The following is a 13,898-nucleotide window of genomic DNA, read 5'->3' as shown; positions in this document are numbered from 1 at the left end:
TAATATTCTGAATTTCAACACGATTATTGCATAAATTCAATTCAGATTATTGAATAAATTATTTTAAGGTCAGTTTGTTAGAAATTAAACTGATAAACAGTAATGCAAGAAGAGGATGCAGCTCAAACACACACAATCAGAGAGCTAGCGTCCTCTTTCTGGCACTACTGTTCGTAAGAGAAAAAAAATATACTTTGGATTTAATGTTAATACTAGTTCTTTATATACATTTTATGGCAAATATTGAATACGAGTTAAGTTAAGAGTGGCTCGCTGCCTAATGGCAAGAAAAGAAATTAATGTAACAAGAAATTTTATAGATTCAACCAGAAAATACTAATCAAATCCTTATAGTAAAATTTATTAAACGTTCTAGTTATAAAAAATCAAGTCTTATCATGATAACTAGAAATTTTTTGATTTAACCAAAATGCCTTCAATCATATACGTCTTGTTGATACAATCAAACGATTTTTCTCAGTGTGGATTTTCATGTTTTAGCTTATCATTCGTGCAGCCCGAATGAATTCCGCTGCAACAACGGCCGATGCATCTTCAAAACGTGGAAGTGCGATCACGAAAATGACTGTCGTGATGGTAGCGACGAGGAAGGGTGCGTCTATCCACCTTGCGCAATGGGCGAATTTACCTGCGCCAATTATCGTTGCATACCGCAGTCTCAGGTGTGCAACGGCATCAACGATTGTAAGGACAATTTCACTTCCGATGAGACACACGAGCGCTGTCCTCGCAACACAACATGTCCGCTGAATCATCTCAAGTGCGAAAAGACGAACATCTGCGTGGAGCCTTATTGGCTCTGCGACGGTGATAACGATTGCGGTGACAATAGCGATGAGAATCCGATTCATTGCGCCCAGAGAACTTGTCCCCAAAACAGCTTCCGATGTCCCAATCACAGGTAAAATTTTGTATTCGATAATTTTAATAATATATTTTTCATAGGTATCAAAACATGTGATGAATAAAATTATAAATAAAAGTTTGTTTAAATTTTTTTTTATAAATTAGACCGTTTAAAGAGGCCTTAATAAAAATGTATCTGTTATATGTAGGTGCATTCCAGCTACTTGGTATTGCGATGGAGATGATGATTGCTTGGACGGAAGCGACGAGCCTCCTGGTTATTGCCAATCCGAGGGGAGAACATGTTTTGGCGATTTGTTCACCTGTGATAACGGCAACTGTATTCCCAGAATTTACATCTGCGATGGAGACAACGATTGTCTCGATAATTCAGATGAAGATGAACGTCATCAATGCAGTAATTAATTGATTGCTTTATTCAAGACTTGATTTTACTTATAATAATTATATGTTAAATTATTCTTTAATTTCTGTATTTCTAATAATATTAAATTATTTTTTATTGTGCTTTTTATTATGTTTTGATAAATTAATTTTTTTAGACGACAGAAAATGCGACGAAGAAACGGAATTCACTTGCACGGCGAACAAAATGTGGAACCGCGCCCAATGCATTCCAAAGAAGTGGCTGTGCGACGGAGATCCGGACTGCGTTGACGGGGCTGATGAGAACGTGACTATACATAATTGTCCAAGTCCACCCACCTGTGGCGAAAATCAGTTCACCTGCAACAATGGACGATGTCTGAATCGTAATTGGATGTGCGATCATGATAATGATTGTGGTGACGGTAGCGATGAGGGCAAGATGTGTAACTCTCATTATAAATCCTGCATTAACAACCAAGAGTTTACTTGTCAAAACTTTAAATGCATACGCAAGCAATTCCGCTGCGACGGCCAGGATGATTGCGGCGATTATTCGGACGAAGTCGGATGTCGTAAGCATAATTTATAACACTAACGTATCATATCAATACATAAAAAGGAGAGAGAATTATGATTAATTCTTCAAATTGTGTAAAAAAAAATTTCTAGTTTAAATAAATTCAAATATCTAAATGAATGTTTATAAATTATCTTAATATCGCTAGTCAATTAATCAAAGGATCATTGGAAATAATGTAATCGACCAAAACTAGCTAGAATTTTTGTTTATTAATTACAAAAAATTAATAAACAAAAATTAATTAATAAACAAAAGTAATAAACAAAAATTTTGGCTAGTTTTGGTCGATTACATTATTTCCAATGATCCTTTAAATGAATGTATTCTCAATCTTTTTTTTGTCGTGGAAAAAATCGGAATATGATTAATGAAAATGATTATTACTCCCTTTTCAGCATCTAGAACAAAGAATACAACGTGTCCGAATCCCAAGGATTTCATGTGTGCAAACGGTAATTGTATCGACTCGCAACTGGTATGCAACAAGGTATCAGACTGCGCCGACGATAGTGACGAGCCGCTGCACTGCAACGTGGACGAGTGCGCTCATATCGAGATGAATCAGTGCGGACATAAATGTGTCGACACCCCGACCAGCTTCTACTGCGAATGCAATCCTGGTTACAAACTGTTGGCCGATGGCAAGGCCTGCGACGACATCGACGAATGCATTGAAACGCCTCAAGTGTGCAGCCAACAGTGCGAGAATACGCCTGGCGGATATTACTGCAAATGCAATGAGCGTTGGTATGAAAGAGAAGCCGACGAGCATACGTGCAAGCGCAGAGACAACATTCAACCGTGGGTCGTATTCACGAATAAATATTACGTTAGAAATATGTCGGTCGACGCGTCCAATTATAGCCTGATGCATCAAGATCTGGTTAACGTCGTTGCCCTGGATGCGGATTACGCTCAGCAGATGTTGTATTTCTGTGATGTTACCGCGAAAACAATATATAGGTACGTGTGTCAATATGTTCTTGTTGTTTAACAATAGTGCGAAAATAGATGTCTTTCTTACTAATGAGTTTATTCGCATATAAGCGATTTAATTAATAATAAATAATTAAATTATGAGAATGAATTTAATTATTAAAAAATTTTTTTTATTATTTTTTTTATTTTTATTATTTTTATTATTTTTAAATGAGAACTTTTAACAAATAACAAGTTAAACTTGAAGATAGTATTTGCTATCTTTTTACAAAGATAAACACAATAAACTCTTTTATTTAGAGCACCGGTGAATGGCGGCGAAAGAGAACCCATCATCCGTCATGATAGTTTGGGTCTAGAAGGCATCGCTATCGATTGGATTGGTCGAAAATTGTATTGGCTGGATCGTCATGCGAAGCATCTGGATGTTGCTGAACTCGACGGCACTAATAGGAAGACTTTACAGACTGGAATAGCGGATCCGCGCGCGATTGCGATTCACCCTGGCACTGGATACTTGTACTTTACGTCCTGGCATCTTCAGGTTGGATATTAAACGTCATTGAAATTTTTCGCAAAGAATCATATTGCGTTAACAAGGCTGAATGTGTGAGAACTTTTTTATAATATCATGTTTTAAATTTCAGGCTTATATCGGTAAGATGGGCATGGATGGTAGCAATTTTACTCGAATTCTAACATGGGAGGACGACATCGCTTGGCCGAACGCGTTGACAATCGATTACTTCACCGATCGTATCTTCTGGGCGGACGCACATCTGGATTACATCGCTTTTGCTGATCTCGAGGGTCACAATCGACGGATCGTTCTCTCTGGCTCTTCGGTGCCGCATGTGTTTGCCATCACCGTGTTCGACGACTTTATTTACTGGACCGATTGGAATCTAAAAGCGATTAGCAAGGCGGAAAAGTTCTCCGGTGATCGTTTGAAGATGCTGCGCAACACTACGCATCGACCCTACGATATCCACATCTATCATCCGCTTCGACAGTTGCCCTACAATAATCCTTGCGCCCAGAATAACGGTGGTTGCTCGCATCTCTGTCTTATTGCACCACCCGCTAGTTCGTACCTGCTCGAAGGATACGGCCAGCCTGGTGTCACCACTTACAAATGCAAATGTCCAAATCAATTCATCTTGGATAAGGATGGCAAGACGTGTATAGCGAACTGCACCGCAGGCCAGCATCGCTGCGGATTACCCGACGAGAAGTGTATTCCTTGGTATTGGAGGTGAGATATTAAAATGTACTTAAGTCATGATTTTTTTTTAAAACTTAGGAAGAGAATCACGATAAAAATTGTACGATAGATGCGACGGAGAAAAGGATTGCAAGGACGGTTCCGACGAGTCGACGAGTTGTCCGCCGAGAAACTGTCGATCGGGCATGTTCCAATGCACGAACGGAAATTGTACGCCGAGCGTGACAATCTGCGACGGAGTCGACGACTGCGGTGACAGGAGTGACGAAGCCAAATGCGCGCTCGAATGCGGAGAACTCGAGTTCAAGTGCAAGTCCAACGGTCGTTGCATACATGACTCGTGGAAATGCGATGGAGACGCCGATTGTAAAGACGGCAGCGACGAGGATTCTCTTACTTGTAGTGAGTAGAGTAACCTGCAGTATTCACGATTTATATAAAATGTGCGAGTTCTGAATAATCCATTTTTGTTTCATTTTAATTCATGTCAAACATATTCTCTTTCAGAAAAAGAAAACTGCGATGCGAGTACCGAGTTTAGTTGTAAGAACGGCAAGTGCATTCCCAAACTATGGATGTGCGATTCTGACAATGACTGCGGGGATGATAGCGACGAGCCAGCGTACATGTGTCGTCAGAAGAATTGCACGACCGGATGGCAGCGTTGTCCGGGACACGCAAATTACCGGTGCATTCCAAAATGGCTGTTCTGCGACGGCAAGGATGACTGTCGCGACGGTTCCGACGAGCGTCCGGAAAACTGTCCAAAGTGCGACCCCGATATGGACTTCAAATGCACCAATAATCGGTGTGTGCCGAAGCAGTGGCTCTGCGATTTCGCGGATGATTGCGGAGACGGCAGCGACGAGGCGGAAGTGATGTGCAAGAACAAGTATCGCGAGTGCTCCGAATCGGAATTCAAATGTAAAAACGGCAAGTGCATAGCGTCCAGATGGAGATGCGATAGCGAAGACGATTGCGGTGACAATAGTGACGAGCAGGAATGTCATCGATGGGTGTGCAAGGTATGTGTTATAGCATCACGATACTATACAGGGTGTTTCAGACCACCCGGTACCACCCATTTAAAAATTAGAGAAGTGGTTATTTCAAAAAAGTAAAAACATTTTCTTTATAAATCGGGTGCGCTCTATCGAATGATAATATTTTCAATTTCTGATTCCGGCAGGAAATAGGCGATTTAAACCGAAAGTGCATTTTTTTAAATGAAACCCCCTATTTTTCATTGCATATTCTTGTAGCTTACTTCGAGAGCTTTCCAAAACACTATAATAAATTATTTTTCCATGAAGTACTTTTCGAGTTATGAGGCTTAAAATCATTTCTTAATTTTACATAAACCATAAAATATCTTGTAAAATATTTTATGGTTTATGTAAAATTAAGAAATGATTTCAAGCCTCGTAACTCGAAAAGTACTTCATGGAAAAATAATTTATTATAGTGTTTTGGAAAGCTTTCGAGGTAAACTACAAGAATATGCAATGAAAAATAGGGGGTTCCATTTAAAAAAATACACTTCCGGTCTGAATCGCCTATTTCCGGTCGGAACCAGAAGTTGAAAATATCACTATTCGATAGAGCGCACCCGATTTATAAAGAAAACGTTTTTACTTTTTTTAAATAACCATTTCTCTAGTTTTTAAATGGGTGGTACGGGTGGTCTGAAACACCCTTATGTGTATTTCTTTTACACCAGCTTATTCTTCTTTTACACCAGCTTATTCTTCTTTTGCTTATTCCTCTCGTAGCATGAGAGCTTCCAATGTACCAGCGGCCATTGCATCGCGTCGTATCTTCGTTGCGATGGAGCGCGAGATTGTCGCGACATGAGCGACGAACTTGGTTGCCCGCCCAGATATCCCGGAGGAAAATATTGTCCACAATCCCGATTCGAGTGTAACAATCGTCTCTGCGTCTCGCTCACCGACATCTGCGACGGTACCGACGACTGCGGCGACAATTCCGATGAGAATCCAAGCATGTGTGGTAAGTTCATTACTGACAAGTTGTTTATGTAATAGGAATTAATGTTTTGTATTATTGTGTTTGCGCAGCGAATTTCGAGTGTGACACGCACAGACGATTCCAGTGTGCCAATCACAAGTGTATCGCCAGGTACCAGCTATGCGATGGAATCGACAACTGTGGAGATGCTTCTGACGAGAACAACATGACGATGTGTGTCAAGCACACTCGTCCGTGCGATCCGATCTCGGAGTACACCTGTGCGAATAAGAAATGCATCGCTCGTACAAGACTCTGCGATCTCGCGGATGATTGCGGCGACTTGTCGGATGAATTGGGATGTCGTGAGTTCTATTGGCTTATATTCTTCCACTCTATCATGTCTGTTCTCGATTGAAATCATAGCTTCATTATCGCCTGTTTGCGTTTTTAGATCATACTCATCACTGTTCGATGAACGATCGTGGCGGTTGCGCGCATGAGTGCCACAATATTACGAATGGCGGTTATATCTGTGCCTGTTATCCTGGTTACATAATTTCACCCGATAATCGAAAACACTGCGTGGACGTCGATGAATGTCAGACCGATCAACATCAATGCTCTCATATCTGTACCAATCTGAATGGCTCGTACACCTGCTCTTGCCGGCAAGGTTTCCAATTGTCGGACAGACATAGTGGTGTGTGTCGCGTCGAAGATGATAATATTGTCGTGCTGTTCGCCAACGGACCCGAACTTAGAGCCTACGACTTGCGTGCCAGAGAAGAGATGGATGTGATAGATAATGAAAAGAGAGTGCAAGCCATCGATTTCGACCCCAGATCGGAATTTGTTTTCTGGATTGATTCGTACGACAACACTATTAAGCGATCCTATATGATAAACGCCAAAGAAGGCCAGGCAAAAATTGGACACGCGCAGGATCTCAACATGAAAAGTATATATTATTCAGTTTTCTAGTTGATTAATTAAAAGTGTTCTTATCGTTGTCATAATTGTAGAGATATTTTTAAATCATCTACGGAATGAACAACATAATATTTTAATTTGTAAAATATATTTATATTATTCTCGAGCAAGGTCAATGATATTCGTTAACAATATTAATGTTTGTAGTTGATTCCAAACCAACGAATTTGGCAGTCGATTGGATCTCTGGTAATCTGTACTGGAGCGAGGTTGACCAAACAGTCGTTCCTTCTCAAGGTCGGATCATGATGTCCAAATCGGATGGCCGATATCGACGTATGATAGTCACAACAAACCTCGAGCAACCAACATCGGTAGTCGTGGATCCCGAGCGAGGCGAACTTGTATGGGCTGATGCGGGTACTCAGCCAAAGATCGAAATAGCTTGGATGGACGGCGATAGGCGCAAATTGCTCGTGATTGAACGAATCGCCAGTCCTTCGGCACTTACCATCGATTACGCTATGGAACACACGCTTTATTGGTCGGACGTCAAGCTGGATACTATCGAGGCGATCAATTTGTCCGGTACCAACAGAAGAATCGTCCTGAGAATTGGAGCACCGCGAATTGGAATATTTAGGCATCCGGTGGCATTGGACGTTTTTGAGAATAATCTCTATTGGGTTACCAAACAAACGGGTGAGCTCGTTCGACAAGATAAATTCGGCAGAGGAGTCCCGCATACTATCATCAAGAATATCCCTAGTCCCAGTGGTCTCAGAGTCTATCATCAACTAAGATACAATACCAGTCTAAGAGATCCTTGTCACAATGACCAGTGCAGTCATCTCTGCGTAACGATTCCGGGCGGCCACCGCTGTCTCTGCTCGGGCAACTCCGATCCTCTTCAGCATCTGGTCAGGGATAACGAGAGGCATTGCGATGCCACCAATGAGAGACCCTTGCCAGCGCCCATCGTATGTCGTTGCCAGAATGGCGGACGGTGTGAGGAGGAAGAAGATAAGCTGGCTTGCAATTGCCGGGAAGAATTTCATGGTGAATTTTGCGAGATGGCGGCGGTCGCCGCCAGAGCAGGCGGATCCACTGCTGCTGTAGTTATTCCCATAGTCATATGCTTGCTGATATTGTTCTGCGCTGCCGCGATCTTCATGGTTCTCAAGAAGCGACCATTGTAAGCGTAATAGTCTTAGATACAAGAATACAATTTTATATTAATTTACTTTTATAAAACTCGATTATTATTTCTAGCAGCAAACCTGGTGGCCTCGGTAGTCTTACGGGCGCTCAAAGTGTTTCCTTCCGTCAAGGCAGTAATGTGGAGTTTGGCGAAGCTGCTCACGAAAGGATGGTAAGTTTTTTATTCCGTTTTGTCAATAAATATTTTTGCATTGGAACACATGTTCTAATCGTTTGTTGCTTCACGCTTACAGGAGCCCCTCGACGTAGAGTATAATTTGAACGATGTTGCTCATAAGAATCGAGACTTCAGCAATCCGATGTACGACGCGGTGAATATGGAGAGCGGCACCACAAATGGTACCAGTGTTGGCAACATGTACGAAGCACCAGCAGAGATGAAACCCTCGAGCATGCAGCACAAAGAGCCCCCGCAGTTGAATCTAAAGAGGAGAGAACTGGACCCGACGCCCATCGACTCGGGCAAGGACACCCAGCAGCTGGTCGAGGAGGACAAGTCCGAGTGCTAGGATTAATTGTTTTCTATTGTGCTTCTCGAACTTGAACGCAGATCAACGTGTTTGACGACTGCGAAGAATATATACATAGGGACAAAAAAATTAAATTAGTTTACCACTTCTAAATAGTGCGAATAACTTGCAGCTGCTCGTACGTTATTTATTAAGTTCACTGAGACGTTTTTGACATGATGTGCGACGATTCAATTCAAGTTCTATCCAGTCTTATCCAGAAATCCTCGTATATGAAAATATCGAGATCTCTAGAACATCAAGAGGTTACATATTGTCATGGATATAGGTTCTTAGATTCACGAATTTATAAAAGTTAGACTTGTGTAGAAAATTCTTAAATATTGTTGATTTTTACAATTAAAATTTTATGTTCGTTTTACAATTCTTCTCTTTTAAGACTCTCGAGAATGTGGTTTTTACAAAAATTCACAAGTCTATAATTTTGCACATCCTTGCATCAAAGAACCTTACATAGGTGTTCAACTTCCCAGCTCCTCAGATCTAAGAATCTTTGACCGTAAGTTCTTATCTCTAGATCCTTTATACCAGGAATTGTGAACTGGCTTTAGGATCTTGAAATTTTCCAAGAATATAGAATGACAAACGACAATGGCTGCAAATCGACAGTATCGATTTTGCGAGGACAGTAGGGCGAAAGCGAATTGCAATAGGCACAAACGTGTCATTTTTTACTAGGTGTGTGATTTGTAAGTTTTGTAAATATTATTGCTAATAATAAAGTATAACGCGTTTATGTTATCTGTGTACCATACAAAACGCAACACATTCCACTCTATTTCGAGGTTGCTGCTGGCAAAGTGTAACGATAACGCGGAATACATTTTTTCAATAATTAGGATGTGTATGTACATGTGCGTGCACGCGAACGGTGCTCGAATTGATGATACATTCGATTTTTCGATAATCTCCCGGAACATCTACTATAAAATATTTACTTTGCTTTTTGATATTTTATCTTATCTGTATTATAAAACGCAACAGTAAAAGTATAATGGTGGAAGCAAAATAATTTGTTTTCAATTTTATTTGAAAAAAAAATATTCAATTTAAAAACAATAGCTTAATATTTGTAAAATATTACAATTTAATTCAAGTGTGTTATATATTTGTTTTAACCATACAATTCGAGCACTTGATACATGCGTTGAAATTAATTCTCAACTACAAATACAGTCAAAGATTCGATTTTTTTCGATAGAAGAATATCTATAAAGCTAGAAAGTATTCTTCTATTTTCTAATAGTTGCGTTATTATATTGATCATGTTTCTCTTTACGTGACATAAAAAAGAGTAATGAAATCTTTAATTAAAATTTAATTCATTATTTTCACAAATACTTTTTGCAACTAATTATATTAATTAAAGTTTATTCTTCTCAGAGAAAGATGATTACTGTAACGATTGCAATATTCATATTGAATTATAATAGTTAAGTGTTAATGATACGCGCATGTTTGTTCAAAGAGCTGTATTTTTAGGGCGATATTTCGAAAGGGCGTGGTGTTATGTAGTTTTTTATGTTGAAAAATGGCCTTCCGTGTTATAGTAAATAAAAGCGTGTAATACCGCGGATGCGGAATAGATATTTTCCGCATGAACGTTATTAAATGTTATCCTTGTGGATGTTATTGCAAAGAACCATCGATTTTATGACAGGAAAAAAAATATCTCACGGTGAATACATGTTCGATATATGCACTCGGTCATAATTGTACATTGCTCTAGATTATGCGAGGTGCTCTTTCCACAAAAGATGACTGAATTAAAAGGAATCTTCGAAAATTGACTGAATTCTGCGAAGTCAAATCGTCTTCTAAGAAATCAGAGAATCATTTCAATATTTTTTAACATAAAGTCCTAATTAAAATTAGTACCATTTGTCATTTTCATATTTTTTTATAAAATTGGAAAAAGTAACATAACGATAGGAATTAGAAATGAAATGGCCTTCATCTATTTAATTAAAAATTTTATAAAAATGAAATATCACATATGTCGATTATTTCAAATTCACAGTTGAAAGAGATAATTAATATGGAACGAATGTTCTTTTTTCCTTTTAATGCATTTAATCTTTTGCACGGTCAGTAAGCATAATTCTTCTTCCGCACAAATCACAATATTGCAATTATTGTCTCCTGATATTTTCAAATGTTAGGTTCTAAAAATTACATTCTCTTTGATCTTATGTTAAAGTTGTTTAGATTGTCTCTTATTATTTTAAAACTTGGAACAGTCTTTTATAATTCTTGTAAATATCGGATAATCGAAACGCATTTTTTGAAAAAAATGCTTTTATTAAATAATACAATTGTATAGAATACGATTAATTTATGTAAATTGAGATATCGATTTATGTAAATTGAGATCTGTCCATATAAGAGCACGTTGTATACGCATGCTTCGAAAGGGAGGAGAATTATCGATACTGACTTATCCTCCAAAATTATTATACATAAAAGTATATATAAATAAATAAATATATATGTATTTTTTGTTGCAATCGACTTTGACCTGGGCAGGGTTCCAGAGAGTGTCCTAATATTATTATAATATATCAGTATTTTTCTGTATTTTTTTATCAAGTTGATAAAATAATAATTGTTAATATATTGTGCAAATATCAAATAGATACCGTCCAAGAATAAATTTTAAAGCTGACAATCCAGTTTTCCCTGCCTGTAAAATTGCACGCACACGTCATAGTCGCACCCTTCATGTAACGTTACTCGACCACTCTTGTTCCGCTCCCTAAAATTTTATCTTATTTTTCATTAAATTTGCTTGTAATTTTGATAAATTTAATACATTGCATTTATAATCAAATTAATTTCTTTTGATCAAAAATGTAATTGAATGTAATGTAGGTAGTCGTTTGTATTCAAAAAAGCTTACAATATTATATTTCTTAATGTGTGTGTAAGATTTTATTGTAAAAAAAATTACTAAGAGATACATTCTTAAGATATAATAAGAGCATTTAAAAAATCTATGGGTTCATTAAAGAAATTTAATGAAATTTTAATTTAAAAAAAACACGTACTGAAAATAAAATGTTTTAAAATCACAATTATTATATGTTAATGAAGATCCAGATTCTCTTAAAATGATAATGTTTATTCTTTCTTATTATATAACAATAAAATCACTACTTAGATATTTTACTTGCATTTGATAAGGAAGAATTGGATTTTATCTAACGATGAGAAATCAATTTTGTTTATGTGTTATATATAATTTTGAACGTGTGTAGGTATTGGATTATATTCTATCCGTACATCCATAAATTATGAGTCAAAAATGTACATTTTTTTGCATATGAATTTTTACATGTATACTTTATTTTAACTAATGTCCTTTTTTCTATTCTAGCATATATAAATATTAGTACATATTATTATTACATATATGTATATTTTTATACATATATGCGCGAATTCTTGATAAAGAGAGAAAAGAATGAAAAGATAATAGCTTTAAATAAACTCAATCTTTCTTGATAAGGTATGAAATTTATTAAAAAATTTTGAAATTTTGAAAATATTAAAAAATTTAATTATGCGCGTTATTGATATTTTTCGAAACATCAATTTTCTTGAATATTGTTTTCTAATATATTGTATTCTTATATATTGTATCTGTATTTATATTATTCGTAATTTGCGGGCTTCTATTTTCGATGTTAATCTATCGCGGCGCTATTATCGATATCGGAAGGAATCCTTCGCTCTCTCTCTCTCTCTCTTTCTCATCGGCCTTCCTCGTGTACGGATCACTACGTCTTAGCTGTACGATTTTCATACATACATTTTCTTTTTTATAATATTAGCATAAAAACAAGCATAAGAAACTTAAAGAACTTTCTCCATCTCGCACGAATCCAACATTTATATAATATATACATAAATCAACATTTTATAATTTCGTTAACACATCGTGCAGGTGAGTGATAAACTATTAATTTTGACATAAAGTATTTAAGAATTAAATTAAATAATTAATTTTTCACCTATGTGTATTATTCGTACATTTAGCATTATCATTTCCGAATTGAATAAATGGAGTAACAAATCGTCAGATCGAATATAGTCGGAATTGGTTAATGGAAAATCATGGTGTGTAAACTGAGTTGTTTATTATTAATCAATTAATGGAAATGGGAGAATAAATAACGAAATATTCGATAAAAAAGATCTACAAATATTTCATAAAACGTTAAATATTTGACAGCAAATAATATTTCGAGGTAATAATAATCGATTGGTGAACGACCTTAGCGTTTGTTTATGCGTTATACATATATAAGGTCATTCACGCGGCGAGCAAGCAACACGTCATGCGATGTAACTCTTTTTGAAACGCAATCTTGCTCTACGAATAATTAGCGATTTTCAGTTTGTATCATTAATTAACTTGGCAATCAAGAATTTTAAAAAATGTATCAAAATGATAGTTATTTACTGAAACAGATATTTCACGCAATTTATTCATTCGAAATAGAAATTAAAGCGATAAATAACATGACAATTATAAATTTTGCTGCCATTGTTTCAGGTAATTACTTTTTTATTTACTAAAAATTTTATATTCGATGCGTACAATAATAAGCAGATATTTAATGGACTAATTTTATAAATTCAAAAAGAATTCCACTTTTTATTAAGTAGAAGCTTTTACAGCAGAATTACAGCTTTTAAATAAAAGGCTTTTTCTCTAATTCTTATTTACTAAATTGTTTAAATAATAAAGTTGTTCTAAGTAATTACTTTTTTAACGATTCGTATATGTATTTCTGACATTTAAATGTAATTTTGCATCGTTAATAACAATCCATCGAGTGATTAATCATTAATGTATTAAATATTTTGATTTATTATTCATGTTGTATAATTTTATTATGTATTACATGTGTAATTAATTTTATAATTAACAAATTTATAATTAACAAAATATTTTGTAGCAACGAATCGATTGATGTTTGGTGTGCTCGGTTTTTTACGTCTCTTTTCATTTAAAGGAATGTATTTACTGAAAATTTTATATCCGATACGTACAGTAATAAGCAGATATTTAATGGACTAATTTTATAAATTCAGAAAAAATTCCACTTTTTATTAAGTAGAAGCTTTTACCGAATTACAGCTTTTAAATAAAAGGCTTTTTCTCTAATTCTTATTTATCAAATTGCTTAAATAACAACATAGTTACAAGTAATTACTTTTTCAACGATTCGTATATGTA

At 36.3% G+C, this 13,898-nt stretch overlaps 1 protein-coding gene across 2 annotated transcripts in view; it reads left to right on the top strand.

The window, feature by feature from the left end:
• The window catches only part of LOC105255668 (low-density lipoprotein receptor-related protein 2), a 44,511-nt gene extending 33,206 nt beyond the window's left edge, over nucleotides 1-11,305 (top strand). Inside the window, exons 16-29 of one of the 2 annotated variants that reach the window (XM_011265094.2) lie at nucleotides 502-922; nucleotides 1,077-1,285; nucleotides 1,431-1,829; nucleotides 2,233-2,800; nucleotides 3,077-3,320; nucleotides 3,424-4,031; nucleotides 4,111-4,403; nucleotides 4,509-5,026; nucleotides 5,774-6,011; nucleotides 6,080-6,334; nucleotides 6,424-6,930; nucleotides 7,110-8,097; nucleotides 8,178-8,274; nucleotides 8,357-11,305. In XM_011265094.2, coding sequence (XP_011263396.2) covers nucleotides 502-922; nucleotides 1,077-1,285; nucleotides 1,431-1,829; nucleotides 2,233-2,800; nucleotides 3,077-3,320; nucleotides 3,424-4,031; nucleotides 4,111-4,403; nucleotides 4,509-5,026; nucleotides 5,774-6,011; nucleotides 6,080-6,334; nucleotides 6,424-6,930; nucleotides 7,110-8,097; nucleotides 8,178-8,274; nucleotides 8,357-8,632 — 5,621 coding nt within the window. In that variant the 3' untranslated portion in view covers nucleotides 8,633-11,305. Of the gene's footprint in view, nucleotides 1-501; nucleotides 923-1,076; nucleotides 1,286-1,430; nucleotides 1,830-2,232; nucleotides 2,801-3,076; nucleotides 3,321-3,423; nucleotides 4,032-4,110; nucleotides 4,404-4,508; nucleotides 5,027-5,773; nucleotides 6,012-6,079; nucleotides 6,335-6,423; nucleotides 6,931-7,109; nucleotides 8,098-8,174; nucleotides 8,275-8,356 lie in introns of both variants that reach the window. The other variant, XM_011265093.2, reaches the window with a different exon arrangement.
• The last annotated feature ends 2,593 nt before the right edge of the window (nucleotides 11,306-13,898 follow it).

Source organism: Camponotus floridanus, unplaced genomic scaffold (assembly GCF_003227725.1).
Source record: "Camponotus floridanus strain SB8 unplaced genomic scaffold, Cflo_v7.5 scaffold35, whole genome shotgun sequence".
Classification (NCBI taxonomy): domain Eukaryota; kingdom Metazoa; phylum Arthropoda; class Insecta; order Hymenoptera; family Formicidae; genus Camponotus; species Camponotus floridanus.
Note: the sequence above shows the minus strand (reverse complement) of the source record. Positions and strands in the feature narration are given on the sequence as shown.